Raw genomic sequence first — 16,936 nt, forward strand, 5'->3', positions numbered from 1 at the left:
GCCCCTCCCGCTGTAGTGCTTCGATCAGGAAGGAGAGCGCCAGCAGGTCACCGGAGTGCCCAGCAGCGCTGTAAAATAGGGTATGTTGCAGAATAATTGTTTTAAACACAGATACTGCATATTATATCTGCCTGCAAGAGAGGGGATTACCAGATTTCCCAGTAGTGACTTTACAACTGAAGCCAAATCTTGTTTCCCCATTTTAGATTTAAAACCCACGGTAAGATTTTTTTTTTTTTTTCGCCAGCTGCGTCCCAGTGTGGAGATTTCCCTTCACATTCTGTTCAATAGCCACAATTAAAAATGAAGAAATCCTTCATCATCACCAGGGCCACAAGAACTAGAATCCCAACTGGAAGATTCCCCATATGTTCCTGTTCTGGTGACAACTCAGAATGTGGGTTTTTCTTTCATTCATTCACTTTGACTCGCAGTAATAACAGTCCCCAGGGCAAAAAAAAAAGAGAGAGTGAATCTCCCCAATGGGAACGGACAGAAATAAAACTCAATTAGCGCCCATTCACACTGGAGCGACACGACTTTGTGGGGCGACCTGTGAAGTCGTGGTGCACAGTGTGCACCGCGACCTCGGCGCGACTTGCACAGACTTCATATAATTGAAGTCAATGCAAGTCACCTCCAGGTCGCCCAAAAGTAGTACAGGACCCTTTTCCTAAGTCGGAGCGCCTTGTGCCGCTCCTATTAGAACGGGTCTTGTAATATTCAATGGCGAGCGGCCGACCGCGACTTGTCAGGCGACCAAGTCACCTGACAAGTCGCGCTAGTGTGCATGGACCCTTAGTGTCCTAATTCTTCTCCACTCCAATCTTAAAAAAACAAACAAAAGAAAAACAAAAAAATAAAAAAAAAGGAAAAAAGTTTTGCCTTGTAGTTATTCGTTATTTGTTAAGGAGTTGGAGAGGGTCGGAATACATTTCCTGACCCATAGTGACAATGTTGGCCTTCCTAAGGACAGGAAGTGTGTTACTGCACTAAAGTGAAGATAAAATAAAACAAGCCTGATCTATGAAAAACAAAATGCAGTCACCGCATCAAAGGACTGATAAGCTGTAATATATTACATTTTGTTCTTGAGTTTAACTAAATTGTTATGTGTTTTACCCTTAAATCCTATGGGTTAGAGATTTATAGCTAATTTTCTATGGTTCTTGCTGATGGATAGCCTGTATAGATACCATGACGTGTAATGGCCAGCAAATAAGCAACTTAAGTAGAAAAAAAGGAGGGTGAAAATTTGCTCCAGCAGCATCAGATGTCATTGTAAATGTTTCCTTAAAATGGTGGTATTTAAAAGATTTACAACATTTTGAATACTGCTAGTATAATTCCATGAAATGTATTTAAAATATGAGAGAACAAGCAGCAAACACAAACCTCCAATAAAATATATATTTTATTTTTGTGACTTAAACTGCAAGACATTGGTTTTCTTTTCGCTGTGCATATGCAGCAGAACCCTTACTCCTGGTACATGTTGAATGGCAAAGATTTTTCTAGTTTCAGCATCAAGGGGCCATGATTTTCTTTGTATGGGTGCCAGAATAAGTCATATATGAGCATTCCTATTACATTTAGAAAGAAAAGGCTGTCCTGCACCAATGCTTCCCCCAATATGGTGCTGAGCTGCAGCTAGAGAGAAGAGTTTGATGCGCTTGGGTAGCCAGCCCATTCACTAAGCTTTGAACCTTAGTTTAGCCTTTTCCTTTAATATTTTACACATGAATTGATAGTGCCAGCGCTGAGACAGTTTCTACAGCAATGTACAATTACTATCCTAATATGCTGTATGGTTTGTGTCCTGAAGGTGGCGGTATTTTAGACAACAGGAAGTAGACAATCCCTACAGTGAGACGGTGACTGCGGTTTTTCCAATGAGCAGCCTAGAGACAGTGAGTTGTAAACAGTGTTATGACCCTCTATACACTGCAGCAGTAACGTGACAACAAGGAACTAAATGGCTGAAAATATTCTGGCAGACAAAACAGTATATATATTTGAATTTTAACTTGTTTAGCTGGATTTCTGCCTAAAATACATTTCTTCAAAGCCAGCACTACTTTGCAGGATAGCAGTGTCAGGCTCGTGGTTTGTTAACTGGTGGTTTGTCAGAAATTTTTGACCACAATGTAGAAATTCATTTTAACTGGAAAATGAAAGGTCAAACATTTTGCTGTGCTTTGCAAGTCACTACACCAGTCACACAAATATTTCATTAGAATACTTCATATTATTTGGCTGAAATGGCACTGAAGTACATACAGTATCTCACAAAAGTGAGTACACCCCTCACATTTTTGTAAATATTTTATTCTATCTTTTCATGTGACAACACTGAGGAAATTACACTTTGACATGGTTATACAAGCTTTACACTCACTACTTTACATTCTGGCAATTTGCTGTCCCCTCAAAATAACTCAACACAGCCATTAATGTCTAAACCGCTGGTAACAAAAGTGAGTACACCCCTAAGTGAAAATGTCCCAATTAGCCATTTTCCCTACCCGGTGTCAGTACAGCCTGTCAGTGCTCAGACCATACGCCGCACATTGCATCAAATTGGTCTGCATGGCTGTCTTCCCAGAAGGAAGCCTCTTCTAAAGATGATGCACAAGAAAGCCTGTAAACAGTTTAATGAAGACAAACATGCTAAGGACATGGATTACTGGAACCATGTCCTGTAGTCAGATGAGACCAAGATAAACGTATTTAGTTCAGATGGTGTCAAGCATGTGTGGCGGCAACCAGGTGAGGAGTACAAAGACAAGTGTGTCTTGCCTACAGTCAAGCATGGTGGTGGGAGTGTCCTGGTCTGGGGCTGCATATGTGCTGCTGGCACTGGAAAGCTACAGTTCATTGAGGGAACCATGAATTCCACCATGTACTGTGACATACTGAAGCAGAGAATGATCCCCTCCCTTTGGAGACTGGGCTGCAAGGCAGTGTTCCAACATGATAATGACCCCAAACACACCTTCAAAAAGAGCGCTGCCTTGCTAAAGAAGCTGAGGATAAAGGTGATGGACTGGCCAAGCATGTCTCCAGACCTAAACCCTATTAAGCATCTGTGGGGCATCCTCATATGGAAGGTGGATGAGCGCAAAGTCTCTAACATCCACCAGCTCCGTAATGTCATCATGGAGAAGTGGAAGAGGACTCCAGTGGCAACCTGTGAAGCTCTGGGGAACTCCATGCCCAAGAGGGTTATTAAAGCAGTGCTGGAAAATAATGGTGGCCACACAAAATATTGACACTTTGGGCCCAATTTGGACATTTTTACTTAGGGGTGTGCTCACTTTTGTTGTCAGCGGTTTAGACATTAATGGCTGTGTGTTGAGTTATTTTGAGGGGACAGCAAATTTACACTGTTATACAAGCTGTACACTCACTACTTTAAATTGTAGTAAAGTGTAATTTCTTCAGTGATGTCACATGAAAAGATATAAGAAAAATGTGAGGGGTGTACTCACTTTTGTGAGATACTGTAAATGTCCCAAAAGAATCAGATGGTCCACCTTCAGTCAAATCATTTTTTTTTTTTTAATATTTAGTTGTAGACAGAGTGGGGAAAAGTTGGTTTCCCTATCGCGAAAAGGAAGTTAAAGAGAAAGCTCTCACAGACTGCAACATAATTATTTTATTTAATAAAATAGCAAATGCTAAGAACCCATTAGGTCATTATCACTTTCTGTTTCTTCATATCCCACCGACAACTATGCTTATAATTTCTTGTCCTGCTGTCCACAGATTGGCCAAGGAGGGAGCACAGGTCCATAGATTGGCCAAGGAGGGAGCACAGGTCCACAGATTGGCCAAGGAGGGAGCACAGGTCCACAGATTGGCCAAGGAGGGAGCACAGGTCCACCGATTGGCCAAGGAGGGAGCACAGGTCCACAGATTGGCCAAGGAGGGAGCACAGGTCCACAGATTGGCCAAGGAGGGAGCACAGGTCCACAGATTGGCCAAGGAGGGAGCACAGGTCCACAGAATGACCAAGGAGGGAGCACAGGTCCACAGAATGACCAAGGAGGGAGCACAGGTCCACAGATTGGTCAAAGATGGAGCACAGGTCCACAGATTGGCCAAGGAGGATGGAAGCAGAGCAGGTAGAGCTTCTTCAGCCAAAAGAACAGTGACCAGAGTAGTTACATTACAAAATCAGACTACAAATCTCAGGAGATCTGAGGCAGCAGCGCCTTGGATCTCACACTGAATATATACAGCAATGAGGCTCAAGACACAGGAGCGTCAAGCATGAGAAATGCACTTCTAATTTTCAGAAAGAGTTCAAGATAAAAGGAAGACATTTTGGGGGGCTGCTAAGAACCAATTATCAATTTTAGATGCTTCTATAGCAAATCCTCACTTTCGGAGTTCAAGTCCAGTTTAAAAATGACTGGACTGGATCCCTAATGCCTGTACTGTTGGTTTAATTTACTAGTTTGTAACCAGTAGTCTAAATCTCTAAAAGCTGGATTGCTGAATAAAAATTATTTTACCATCAGCTTTCTCTGCCTTTAATGGAGATCTGTAAAATCTGCAAGAGATTAATTAGGCAGCAGTTCTTAATAGCATTTAAAACACTGTACTGGCATTAGCAGGTAAGGCATATACTTGCTGCTCACAGCATCATTAGGAACAAAATGGTATGTCAAAACACTCCTCTGACAGTGTGCTAGCAGAGTATTATGATTGTTATTGTTGCAATGTAGAACTAAAATGTATGTAAAAGGCCTCATGCACACAGGCGCCTGGGGCTGTACAATGTAAAATTTGGGTACATTTCCTCACCGGGTGCCACAGGTACTCGGATACAGCTGCCTATTGAAATCAATGGCTATATGTGGGTAAGCAGTATTTGGTTAATGCACCCATGCATACAGATGAACTGTCTGTGTCCAGGGTCACACGTATGCTTGTGTTTCTTTATCCCCTTCACGCCGACTGTACGCAAATATGTGGTCCCACTGGACTGGGTTTTGTCCCGTGAGGGTAGCATGTTTGCATATGTACTTTTGTGCTGGGAGCGCGCCCCCTCCGTTTGTGTGGAATGACCAGTGCACTTTAGTTGTGACCATGTGCACTCCTCTATGCACACTACAATTCCCATAGTTCCAAGTGCATCTTGGGAGCGAGCAAGTCAGGGTGGTTATGTTCCTACCAACAGTGGGAGACCATGGAGAAAGAACACAGCCACCCTCTAACAGGACCTCATATCACAGCAATAAAAAAAAAAAAAAAAAAAAAAAAAAGGATTGGGAGAAGACTGAGATCAACAGAAGGTACTTTGAGTTAAGAATGGAGTTTCCTCTTTTAATCCAGTTTAGCGACACTTTAAGCATGTGTTAGGTGACTCAATCCCTTAAGAAATAATCACAGTTTTATCCAAAATATACATTAGCAAAAGTAAGTCATCTGCACACAGCAGCAGAGTCTCAGACAGAAAAGTATTTATTCACTTACCCATAGGCCAGTTATCATAGACATGTTTTGCAATGTCTGCCGCCGAATCATTTGGAGAAAAGAGAAACTCTTTTGTCTTGCCGCTTACCAAGATAAGGCGTAAATTAATCTGTAAATGAAATTAAGAAATTTAGGACTGATGTTAATTAAAAACAAGAACAGCAGAAACTTACAACTCAATACATTAGGCTGCAAGCAATTTGGGTATTTGCTTAAAAAAAAAAAAATACAGCAGAAACATCTTTCAAAACATGTTTCGAAAGTAAGATCTAGGTTTAAACACAAGTAATTGAAAATAAACTGAAAAAAAAAGAAATATTATATATATATATATATATATATATATATATATATATATATATATATATATATATATATATATATATATATATATACACACACACACACACACACACACACACACTTTATATAATTTATTTTAAAGCTATATAAGTTATAACTAAAGCTTTGGTCACAAGGTTTTATCAGTATGTTTTTTTTTTCTTTTTTACAAAAAGGAGGTATTATGGAGGTATTAACTAGTGATCGACCGGTATCGGTTTTTCGTTGCCAATACCGATATTTTTGCCAATGCATATCAGTATCGGCCGATATTTTCGTACATTTGAAAATGTTTTTTTCTTTTTTTTTTCTCTTTGACAAGTACTGTAGTGGAAGGATCTGGGGGTCCCCTCCTCTGCACATAAAAGCATTCAAAACGCCAAGTTTGGCTGTTTTGAATGCGGTCATTTTTTGAATCCGGTGCCGTGCAGGCTGGTTGCCCGGGTCTCCCGGGGGGACGGGAGACCCGGGCGAGCCGCGGAAGGTGGCAAGGGGGGGGGGGGGGCGTCTTCTCCCGCACCTTGTAATGACAGCCAAGCAGCTTCTCAGCCGCATCAGTTGTCATTACAAGACAGTCGACTGTTGGCTATGGACGCCGGTACCGGGGTGATGACTCTAGCTGCAGGCATCACTCCAGTACAGCACTTTCCCAAAATATCGGCAATATCGGTCACCTTGGTGGCCGATAACAATATATCGAGGAAAGTGCAGATCGGCCCTTGATATATCATCGGCTTTGCTGACAATCGGTCGATCCCTAGTACTAACACATCAGCACTGTTGGTTATGTTTAGCGATTTATAGGTGGACTTTCAAATTCCTTAATAGGACAATTTTTTTCTAGAGAAACCGGTGCATTGGTACAGTTTAAACGAATCATATATGTGAGAATTAATTTCCTAAAGAAACTTATCTACTGTGTATGGATACAGGAGCTAATATAAAAGTTATGTGCAGTTGTTTGTATCCCATTACTTGCAGGTTTTTGCTTCCCTGCAGGGTCTACTTTACAGCTGCCAGATACTGCCCTGAGCCTTTTTCTGGTGCTGTAAAAGGTTAACAGCAGTAGCTGCTGCTGAGAACAGTTGTGCCGCCAGCTCCCTTCTGCTCTTTCCACCAGTCACAAAACTCCTACTGGTATTGTCCCACGATGCATTGCTTTTTGTGAATGGAGAAGGAGAATTTGAATGACAGATCTCCCCTGCCCATTCACAGAGCGTGATGCATTGTGGGAGTGTAGTAATATCAGCACTATGTATGGCACAGTGCCATGGTAGCAGCCACTACGGATAACCCTCACAGAGTCGGAAGACAGTTTTTCAGGGCAGTACCCAGCGACTGGGAAGGAAACACTGCAGGCGTCATTTTTACCAGAAGCAGCCACCTGCAGGTAAGGTAATTGGATGCACACTTACACAAACCTGATGGATCTGGTCCTGCATCCCAAAAATTAAAAAAAAAAAAAAAAAAAAAAAAAAAAAAAAATCAGCGTTCAAAATTTGCCTAAGCCGCATTTTTTTCAAATCAGTTTAGGTGAGTTTAGCAGCATTTGGTGTTTGGGAGTTTATTCCATTGGAGGAGTTTTGACTGCCTCTAAATTCTGCAACTCCTAAACATGAGTTTAGAAGCAGCATGAGGCCTAACAAGTGGTAACAAAACTTTTAAACTCGCCATCCCTGAGAGACCAAAGAGTCGGTTACCGGTGGTTTAAAGCTTCATGTACACATAGCGGTCAAAACGTCCCTATCCTGAATGCGATTCTTCCGCATTCAGGAGAGGGTGGTTGAACCTCACCTAACTGCAGCAGCTGCTAAACGATCCTAAAAGCCTATGTGTACATGGACACACAGGCTTTTATGGAGTGAAGTTTAGGAGCTTTGGCAAAAAAAAAAAAGTGTCAAAAGTTCCTAAACTCAAGTTTAGGAGCTGCAGTGTACATGAAGCCTTAACCAGTTGCTAACCGCTTAGAAACATCTACTGTTTATAGTGGAATGTGGGCATTGGGTAGGCAAGTGAAAACCGGTACCAAATTCCCCTTTTTGGAGCCAGTACCAACATGACCTAAAAAATTATTGCAAAAAAAAAAAATAATATTAAAAGGTGGAACTGCACTGCATCTGAGCACCAAACCAAATACCCTAGTCCATTTTTCATATTCAAAGCAAATTCACCCATCCATCCATGTCTCCATGCTTTATTTTGATGGGAAAAACACCCCCTAGCATTTCTGGCCGTGACCATATTGAGTGGGGGCAGATGATTCATATGGCTTTTCCTTCCTGGAATCCCTCTCCCCTAGCTCAGGCATGCAGGCAGGAGGGAGGGTGTGCCCCTCTTCCCCTCCTGGGATGTATGACATCATTTGCCTAGGCATGGAAACCAGGAAGTAACTGAAATTTTAAAAAAATATAAAATCAAGTAACTAAAATATACCTTCATATATATATATATATATATATATATATATATATATATATATATATATATATATATATATATATACCCTCCTATATATGCTAGCAGCATAAGGATTTTAAATAGTCAATGTTGACAGAGAGTAAAGTTCTGCTTTAACCACTCTACGACCGCTCACAGTAATACTACTGCGGCAGAGTGGTTCGTTATCGTCCAGCCACGTAGTATTAACGTGACTGGACACTCCCCCTTCTGGGCGGTGCTTGCGCGTCGCCGGAGGCTCGCTCCCGCTGTTTTCATTCACAGCGGGAGTCAGGCCAGGGGAGGAGCAGCGGCGATCGTCGCTGCTCTTACCCGATCGTCGGGGATCGAGTCTGGAGATCCGCCCGCTGTGTGTAAACACAGCGGGCGGATCTCCATAGTGACAGGGAGTGACAGATCGGACTGTTCAGCATAGCTGGACATCCGATCTGTCCATGACTCACATAGTCACCTCCCCCCCTACACGTCAGTAAGCACCAGGCATACATTAACCCCTCCCTCTCCAATAAAATTAACCCCTTCCCTGCCAGTGTCATTTTTACAGTAACAGTGCATATTTATAGCACTGATTACTGCAGTAATGTCACTGGTACCCCCAAAAGTGTCAAAAATGTCAGTCAAGGGTCCGGTCTGTCCGCCGCAATGTCGCAGTCCCGCAAAAAAAAAATCGCAGATCGCCGCCATTACGCGTTAAAAAAAAAACACCAAAAATGACAGAAATCTTTCCCTTTGTTAGTAAACGCAATAACTTTTGCGCAAACCAATCAAAATACGCTTATTGCGATTTTTTTTACCAAACATATGTAGCATAAAACAAATTGGCCAAAAATTTTTAAAAAAATTGGTTTTTACATCTTTTTTGGGGGGAATTTCATATAAAAAAAATGTTAAAAATATTGTTATTTTTTCAAAATAAACGCTCTTTTTTTGTTTATAGCGCAAAAAGTAAAAATTGCACAGGTGATCAAATACCACCAAAAGAAAGCTCTGTTTGTGGGAAAAAAAGGACGTAAATTTCGTTTGGGTACGGCGTCGCACGACCGCGCAATTGTCAGTTGAAGTCGCACAGCGCCGAATCGCAAAAAGTGGCCTGGACGGAAGACAGCAAAATCCTCCGGTGGTAAAGTGGTTAAACAGGACTACAGACCCCAGGGAACTGTATGAGATGTCCGGTACGCCCCAGGCCCAACCACAAAGACCAAGACCCATTTAGAGTGTATATGCCATTTTCAGCTCAATACTGCGAATTTCTGTAGAATCAATTGGCTGCTGAATGTTAAAACAAATTGTAAACCCCTGACTTCTAACATACAGCTCCAAGCAGCTTTGATCAGACTCTTGTAACAAATCTATGGCAAGACCTCAAACACTGGAACATTTATGAAAATATACTTGTGAAAATAATATAAACTGCTCTCACTAGAGATGAAGGCTGTACTGTGATTGAAATGTCAGAAGTAATAACATAAAGGCCCAGACGCTAAGCGACCACTAACAGCGCGTCACAGAGGATGTCAGCTGCTCCAGATCAAAGATCACTGACCTGGATTACTACTACACTGAGAAGCCAAGGGGGGAAACACATTCTTTCTTAAATTCACAAAGCCGCTCATCAATCATCCTCACTTCATTAGGCCCTTTTCACACATACAGACCGTTCGTTCTTTTTTTTTTTCATCCATCGGTTGATGGATGAAAAAACGGATATTAATGCATTCCATTCCTAAGGAAAAACGGATGTAAATGGATGATCATTCATTTACATCAGTTTTCATCTGCTTCCATCAACATACGGTTTTTTGAACGGAGAAAGCCCTATTTTTCACCCGTTAAAAAAAAAAACGGATCGGAGGAAAAATGGATGACAAAGGATGAAAAACGGATGACAAAGGATGAAAAAAGAATGACAAAGGATGAAAAACAGATGACAAAGGATGAAAAAAGAATGACAGGATGAAAAAAGAATGAAAGGATGAAAAACGGATGACAAAGGATGAAAAACAGATGACAAAGGATGAAAAACGGATGACAAAGGATGAAAAACGAATGACAAAGGATGAAAAACGAATGACAAAGGATGAAAAACAAATTAGAAAGGATGAAAAACAAATTAGAAAGGATGAAAAACAAATTAGAAAGGATGAAAAACAAATTAGAAAGGATGAAAAAGGGATAAGGGTCCTTTCACACGACCGCTCCGATCAGATCCACCTGTCAGTTTTTTAGGCGGATCTGATTGGATTCCCCATGCATCCCTAAAGGCAGCGGATGTCAGCGGAGACATGTCCTCTGACACATCCGCATCTGATCCGGTCCGTGAAATCTGGACAGATGTAAACCCTATTTTCCATCCATCCAGGGGATTGGATGGGATCGGATGAGAGCAGACAGGCGATCCGCTCTCATCCGATTCCCCTCTAACTCTCCCTCTCTGCACACAGAGCAGAGAGGGAGCTGTCACCTGCCTGCTCAGCGGGGATCTGTATATCGATCCCCTGTTGAGCAGCACAGATCCGCCTACGGAGGCTGACTGTGTGAAAGGGGCCTTAGTGTTCAGGCTTCTATAGATCATACTGCACACTGTGTCTTACACCAGTGCAGATCATTCCTTCTAAAATTAAGTCACACACAGACACATATAGTTGTCTTAAACAGCGCAGGCTGTTACTAATGAAACAAAAGTTAGGGCTCATTTATACTAGATGAACTTGAAAATGCATGCATTTCTTTGTGTTAATGCATGGCAGTATTAAAGTCAAAGTATGCATGTTTTTGGAGGACCACATGCAGAGGACTTGAATGGTAAAATGCAGGAATGCAGCATGCTAGGCAGTACCCCAAATTATTTCAGACCTCCTTCCCACTGTCCTATTATCTAAGCTCACAAAAAATGCTGCACCAGCTCCAGGCTTTTTTCACTTTAGTTCTGTAACTATCTTTTACAATGAATTCCTTCCTTTAATGCAAGTGATAAATTAGTTCTCACCCCTAAAACTATGAAGTAAATTCAACAGCTCACCAGAGTGTATTTAGGTTGCAAAATGTCCCCCTAAGGCCCTGTTCACACCTGAGCTTTTCTCAGCTCGTAAAACGCTCATCTCTGAAGTCTCAAAACGCCCAACAAGCAAAATCCCATTAATTCCAATGGCCCCTGTTCACATAGGAGTGTTTTGACGCCTGAGGCTCAAAAATGTACATGAGTTTCTTTTTTGGCAGAATACAAGCGTTTTTGTTAGATGTCAGTGCTGCCTCCAAACACCTGCAAAAACCGCCTGAAAAACACGCAAAAAAAACGCCTAAAAATGATACGCTCAGGCGTGAATGGAGCCTGAAGCTAAAGCACTCAACACCTAATCAAATCCTAACACTTAAAAGGTAACTCTACTTCCGTGGGTGGGAATAAAATGAAAAAATAAATTTTAGTGTATAAAATCCATATTGTAATTGAATGTTATTATAAATTACCCTTGCTTTTCAATCTGCAGCTCTGTAATATTCTGTAAAATGCAACGCAATACAGCTACCTGGAGGTGTTTTGTAGATAGAATATGTACAGAACACCCCCCAGAAACATTTTCTTCTTGTGTGATTGGCTTCCTGATTTTCCCACAAGTCTGCACTAAGATACAAGTCACACTTTAAATATCCCCTGCAACAAAATCAATGTTTTTGGTGAGTTAGGCCTTGTTCACCCCTATGCGTCTTTCAGTGCCTTTTCAGTTATGTAGATATGCACTACAGTCCATTTAACATGGTTTCCAATAGGTCACGTTCACATCCCTGCATTTTCCACAGGTGCGTTTTTAGGAAAGGGTCAGGGACTTTATTGAACCAAAAACGCAACCTGCTGCGGGAAACAGACTCCAATACAAATACAGTGGAAATGCTTACCACATGCGGCACTTGAATTTTTGATGCATTTCTGCTGGTTTCTCCTACATAACATACACCTTCCAAAAATGCAATAAATATGCATCGAAAACACATAAAAAAATAAATAAATCGCAAAACGCACCAGGAAAACGCATTAGCTGCAAACTGCATAGGTGTGAACCGGGCCATACTCCCAAAGGGAAATTATGTCTAAAGGGATTCAGACCTTGCCACTTTTCTCATTAGTGTCCTGCAGGTGCAGCAGCTGATTGATAATTATAAAACCACTCCCATACAGATTCACTGAGAACATGGACACACACACAAACAGCTATTCCTTCAGAACAAAAGGTAAGAATCTGCAGGAAAGTTTGTTAAAATCCCTGCAATGTATATAGATGGCGAACGTCCCCCCCCCCCCAACAAAGGTGGAGTTACACTTTAAGAAGGAGAAAAGGATGGGTCATGGGACTTTGCATGAGGTCAGCCACTTGCTAAGATATGTAAAATCACAGAATAATAATTATTGAATACATTTATATTTCTGGAGCAATCTGTTGTATTCCTCCTTTATTAGATATGATTTTTGTATTCTAATACTAGTCTATTATTATTTTTTTTTTTCTTTAAAGCTTTGTTATTCTATTCCACCACTTTTCTCAACCTGTCCAGTTTAATGCTCAATAGTTTAGGTAACCATTAAAACCAGAGAACATGGTAATAACACTATTCAAAAAACATGAAAAAAGTCAGAAAATCAATTTAATACACTTTAATTGGAGTTTTACTAAAATTCAGATGAAACAAGCTTCCTATAAGTGCTTCTGTTCTGGGCTACATCCTAATGTCACTGCCTGCCTTTCCTGCTCACAACAGGGCAAGACTGCAGACATAAGGTGGTGCTGGTACCAGGGAAGATGTTTTATGTTGCCACTCACTGAACGCAAGGTCCCGCACGCTCAGACTCATGGCTCAGTTCACATTGCCGCGACTTGTGAGACCCCAAGTCACGTGACATGCGAAATCCCCATTTTAGTCAATTAGGCCCCTTTCACACGGGGCGGTTCAGGGTTGACGGACTCAACTTGCTCAGCGGAGATCGCTCTGCCGATCCCCACTGAGAAGGCGGATGACAGGTCCATCTCCACCCCCTGTGCAGAGACGATCAGTCAGGGTCTCGCTCTCCTCTATGGGGAGATCGGATGAAAATGGACATCCTGTCCTTTTTTTATCAAATCTGACTCGCTGGATGGATGACGAATGCATCGCCATAAATCTGTTTTCAGCAGATCTTGTCAGATCGGATGCCAGGTGGGTCCGCTAACATATGCTTCCCCATTGAGGAGAATGGGTGGCCCGATCAGGTCCACCTGAAAAGTGTGGAAGGGGCCTTAGAGCTGCCTTAATTAGCACAACTGAAGTCGCTCCGACTTTAGAAAGGTTCCTGTACTACTTCAAGGCGACTTCCATCCACTTGTGCCCATAGACTTTAATGGAAGCCGCCTCCAAGTTGGATCCTCATCTTAAAGTGGAGTTCCACACAAATGTGGAACTTCCACTCGTCTGCTTCCTCTCCCCCCCCCCCCCCCCCGGTGCTACATTTAGCACCATTCAGGGGACAAGGGGGGAACAGGTACTTGTTTTTGACAAGTACCCTTCCCTACTTCCGGGAGACAGTGCCGCGGTGCTGTCCCTTTGAAGTTCCGTCCCCTTTCTCCTTTCCCAGCTGCTGAGCCGAAGAGAACGCACAGCACGCTTCCCGCACGTGCAGTTGGGAACCGGCTGTGAAGCCTAAAGGCTTTATTGCCGGTGTCCCTTAGAGTGAATGGCGGTGGCAGCACCTGGCAGCCGACCCGAAAATCGGCTGAGGTGCTGACATCGCAGGCTCCCTGGACAGGTAAGTGTCTATATATTTAAAGTCAGCAGCTACAGTATTTGTTGTTGCTGACTTAATTTTTTTTCCACAGCTGGAACACTGCTTTAATTGATGCGATTTGGATCTGACATTACAGGAAGATTGCCCAAGCATTCCCTGAAGTTGCTTAAAGACGCTTCAAAGTCACATCAAGTCCCCTGGCAAAAGTCGCAAGACTTTCAGGTCATGGCAGTGTGAACCAAGCCTTACTCCACTGGTTTCATTTATCCTAAATATCCACAGGCAAAAAAGTTGAATACATTCAAATATACTGCCCTCAACCACATTTCATAAGCCAAGAAACACCAGCTTCCAACAAAAGCACATTTAAAAAAGCATTTAAAAAGGTTCATGCCAAGGAGTAAAAAGGTGAAATGCCTCAAAGCTGCAGATAACACATGAAACACAGGGCTTTGTTCATATAACCTTATAACTGCTTGCTTTCACATACTGTCAGGACAAGCAATCAATGAACTACTAATACTATCTTCCCAACTCTAACATCAGCATGTTCACTGAATTTAGGTCTCTATAATAGTCTGCCAGTAGAATTCAGGGAGCACCCCACAGGGTCACTGGGAGTATCAGCTCTGAAGCCTGTGATGTGTAACTTTTAATCTCTTACTTCTTCTGTAGCACCAGATTCCTAAATCAGAATCTAATAATTGAAAGAAGGTAAACTGTGCTTCCTATATGCACCTCAAGGTTTCATTTCCAATGCTGACTTGAAGTGCATTTTTAACATATAAATTATAAAGCGATAGCAGCATTGCACTGTTACCTGAAGATAACAGTATAAATTACCGGTATGCTTAAAAAGTATCAACTCTAGTGCCTTAAGAATGGTTTAATTTTGACTCAAAAAAAAAAAAAAAAATCTAAAGACCTTGTTATCAATTGACTAAGCAAAATTGTTAAAATGGAACTAAAACCACCAATTGAATTGTTTCCTGAAAAAAATCTCAAGTTAGAAATTCTCAAATCATATTAAATCTTTAATCAAACATACGAAGTTGATTGCTGCAGTTTTCGTTTTTATTCTACCTACTGGCTGGTGCACAATGTATGCTACATTCAAAGCATATTTACAACTGCAGACCTAGGTATAGTCATTGGCAGAAAGGAGGGTTTAGTTCTGCTAAAAATGATTTAATTATTATCATCCTAATTAATTATTTTCACAACCAAATATTCATATTTGTTAACCTAAAAACACAATCTTTTTCCTCTTATTATCCACCTATAAACTACTTTTTTATAAATTTTTTTTTTTGGAGTCAGCAAATATGCCCATATAACATTTTATGTTCACCGTTAACCCCTTCTCACTGGAATATCCTGGAAGTAGGTTTATAAATCTCCCTCCCCTTTGGCAGCCAGCATCCAACACTTTTCTTCAATGTAGTCTATGAATCTCAGCGGTCACTGACAAGGTCACCTTGAGGCTGCAGTAACATCTGCAGTACAGTTTTATGCTATAATTGCCAAATACAATTACACTATTGACAAAAAAATAAAAATACATTAAAAATAAGATTTTTTTTTTTTGCATTTGTCAAGATGTAATAAAAAGGGCAGGCGCACAAAAACAATGTATATATTTAAAAACAAAAAAAAAAAAGTCACACACGATGGACCACCTTTAGCTTTGATTACGGCAGGCAGTGGCATTGTTTCGATAAGCTTCTGTAATGTCACAAGATTTATTTCCGTCCAGTGTTGCATTCATTTTTCACCAAGATCTTGTATTGATGATGGGAGAGTCAGACCACTGCGCAAAGCCTTCTCCAGCACATCCCAAAGATTCTCAATGGGGGTAAGTTCTGGGCTCTGTGGTGGCCAATCCATGTGTGAAAATGATGTCTCATGCTCCCTGAACCACTCTTGCACATTTTGAGCCCACTGAATCCTGGCATTGTCATCTTGGAAAATGCCCGTGCCATCAGGAAGAAAAAACCCATCCATGGAATAACCTGGCCATTCAGTATATTCAGCTGACCTCATTCTTTGGGCACATGCAGTAACTATCCAATAGGATAATTACTGCATGCTTGGTTTGGTTAGTTGCTGATTTAATTCCAGGTGGTGACTTTTTTTGGCCAGGCAGTATACATACACATATATATATATATATATAAATTTATATTGTAAAACAGTGAAAGTAATAATAAAAACCATACATTAGTGATTATCTGCTACTATAAAAGGGGTTTTTGTTGACCTCACAAATGCTCTTCTGGAAGAATGGTCAAACATTCCCATAGACACACTCCTAAACCTTGTGGACAGCCTTCCCAGAAGAATTGAAGCCGTTAGAGCTGCAAAGGGTGGGACAACTCAATATTAAGCCCTACGGACGAAGACTGGGATTCCATTCAAGTTGTAAAGCACTGCATAAACTTTTGGCGCTATATAAATCCTATATAATAAAAATAAAGTTCATGTGCCTGTAAAGGCAAGCGCCCCAATATTTTTAACTAAACTATACACCACACTTTTTTTGAGTTTTTTTCTTATCAGATTCATCAAAACAATACATTAGACAACTAATCTATTATGAAAATAATCATTAGTGCAAGTTTGAATTAAGGTAAAAAAGTAAAAAAAAACTTGGACAGTGGGATGTTTTGTAACAATGTATTAGACCCCCCCCCCCCCCCCACATGTCATATCAGCCAGTGAGTGGTATACAGACCATAATGCATGCCTGTTGGGATGAACAAGCCCTAACTCCTCCAATGGTCTTCTCTCCCTAGGTAGGCCTCAGAGTCAAAAGCTAAAAATGTATATATTGAATTTTCGATAAGTGTGTGGCTTCCCCCACTTCACAGAAGTTGACTATTTAATCGATTTTTGTCAAAGAGA

General features: G+C 41.2%; 1 protein-coding gene across 1 annotated transcript in view; it reads right to left on the bottom strand.

The window, feature by feature from the left end:
• UBL3 (ubiquitin like 3) overlaps positions 1 to 16,936 on the bottom strand; it is a gene marked incomplete at its 5' end in the record, with an annotated part of 294,159 nt that overhangs the window by 101,213 nt on the left and 176,010 nt on the right. Inside the window, one exon of the mRNA XM_082247672.1 lies at positions 5,485 to 5,593. Within this exon, the coding sequence (XP_082103798.1) occupies positions 5,485 to 5,593 (109 nt within the window). The remainder of the gene's footprint in view (positions 1 to 5,484; positions 5,594 to 16,936) is intronic.

Source organism: Pelophylax lessonae, assembly GCF_965119305.1.
Source record: "Pelophylax lessonae genome assembly, chromosome: 2".
Lineage (NCBI taxonomy): Eukaryota > Metazoa > Chordata > Amphibia > Anura > Ranidae > Pelophylax > Pelophylax lessonae.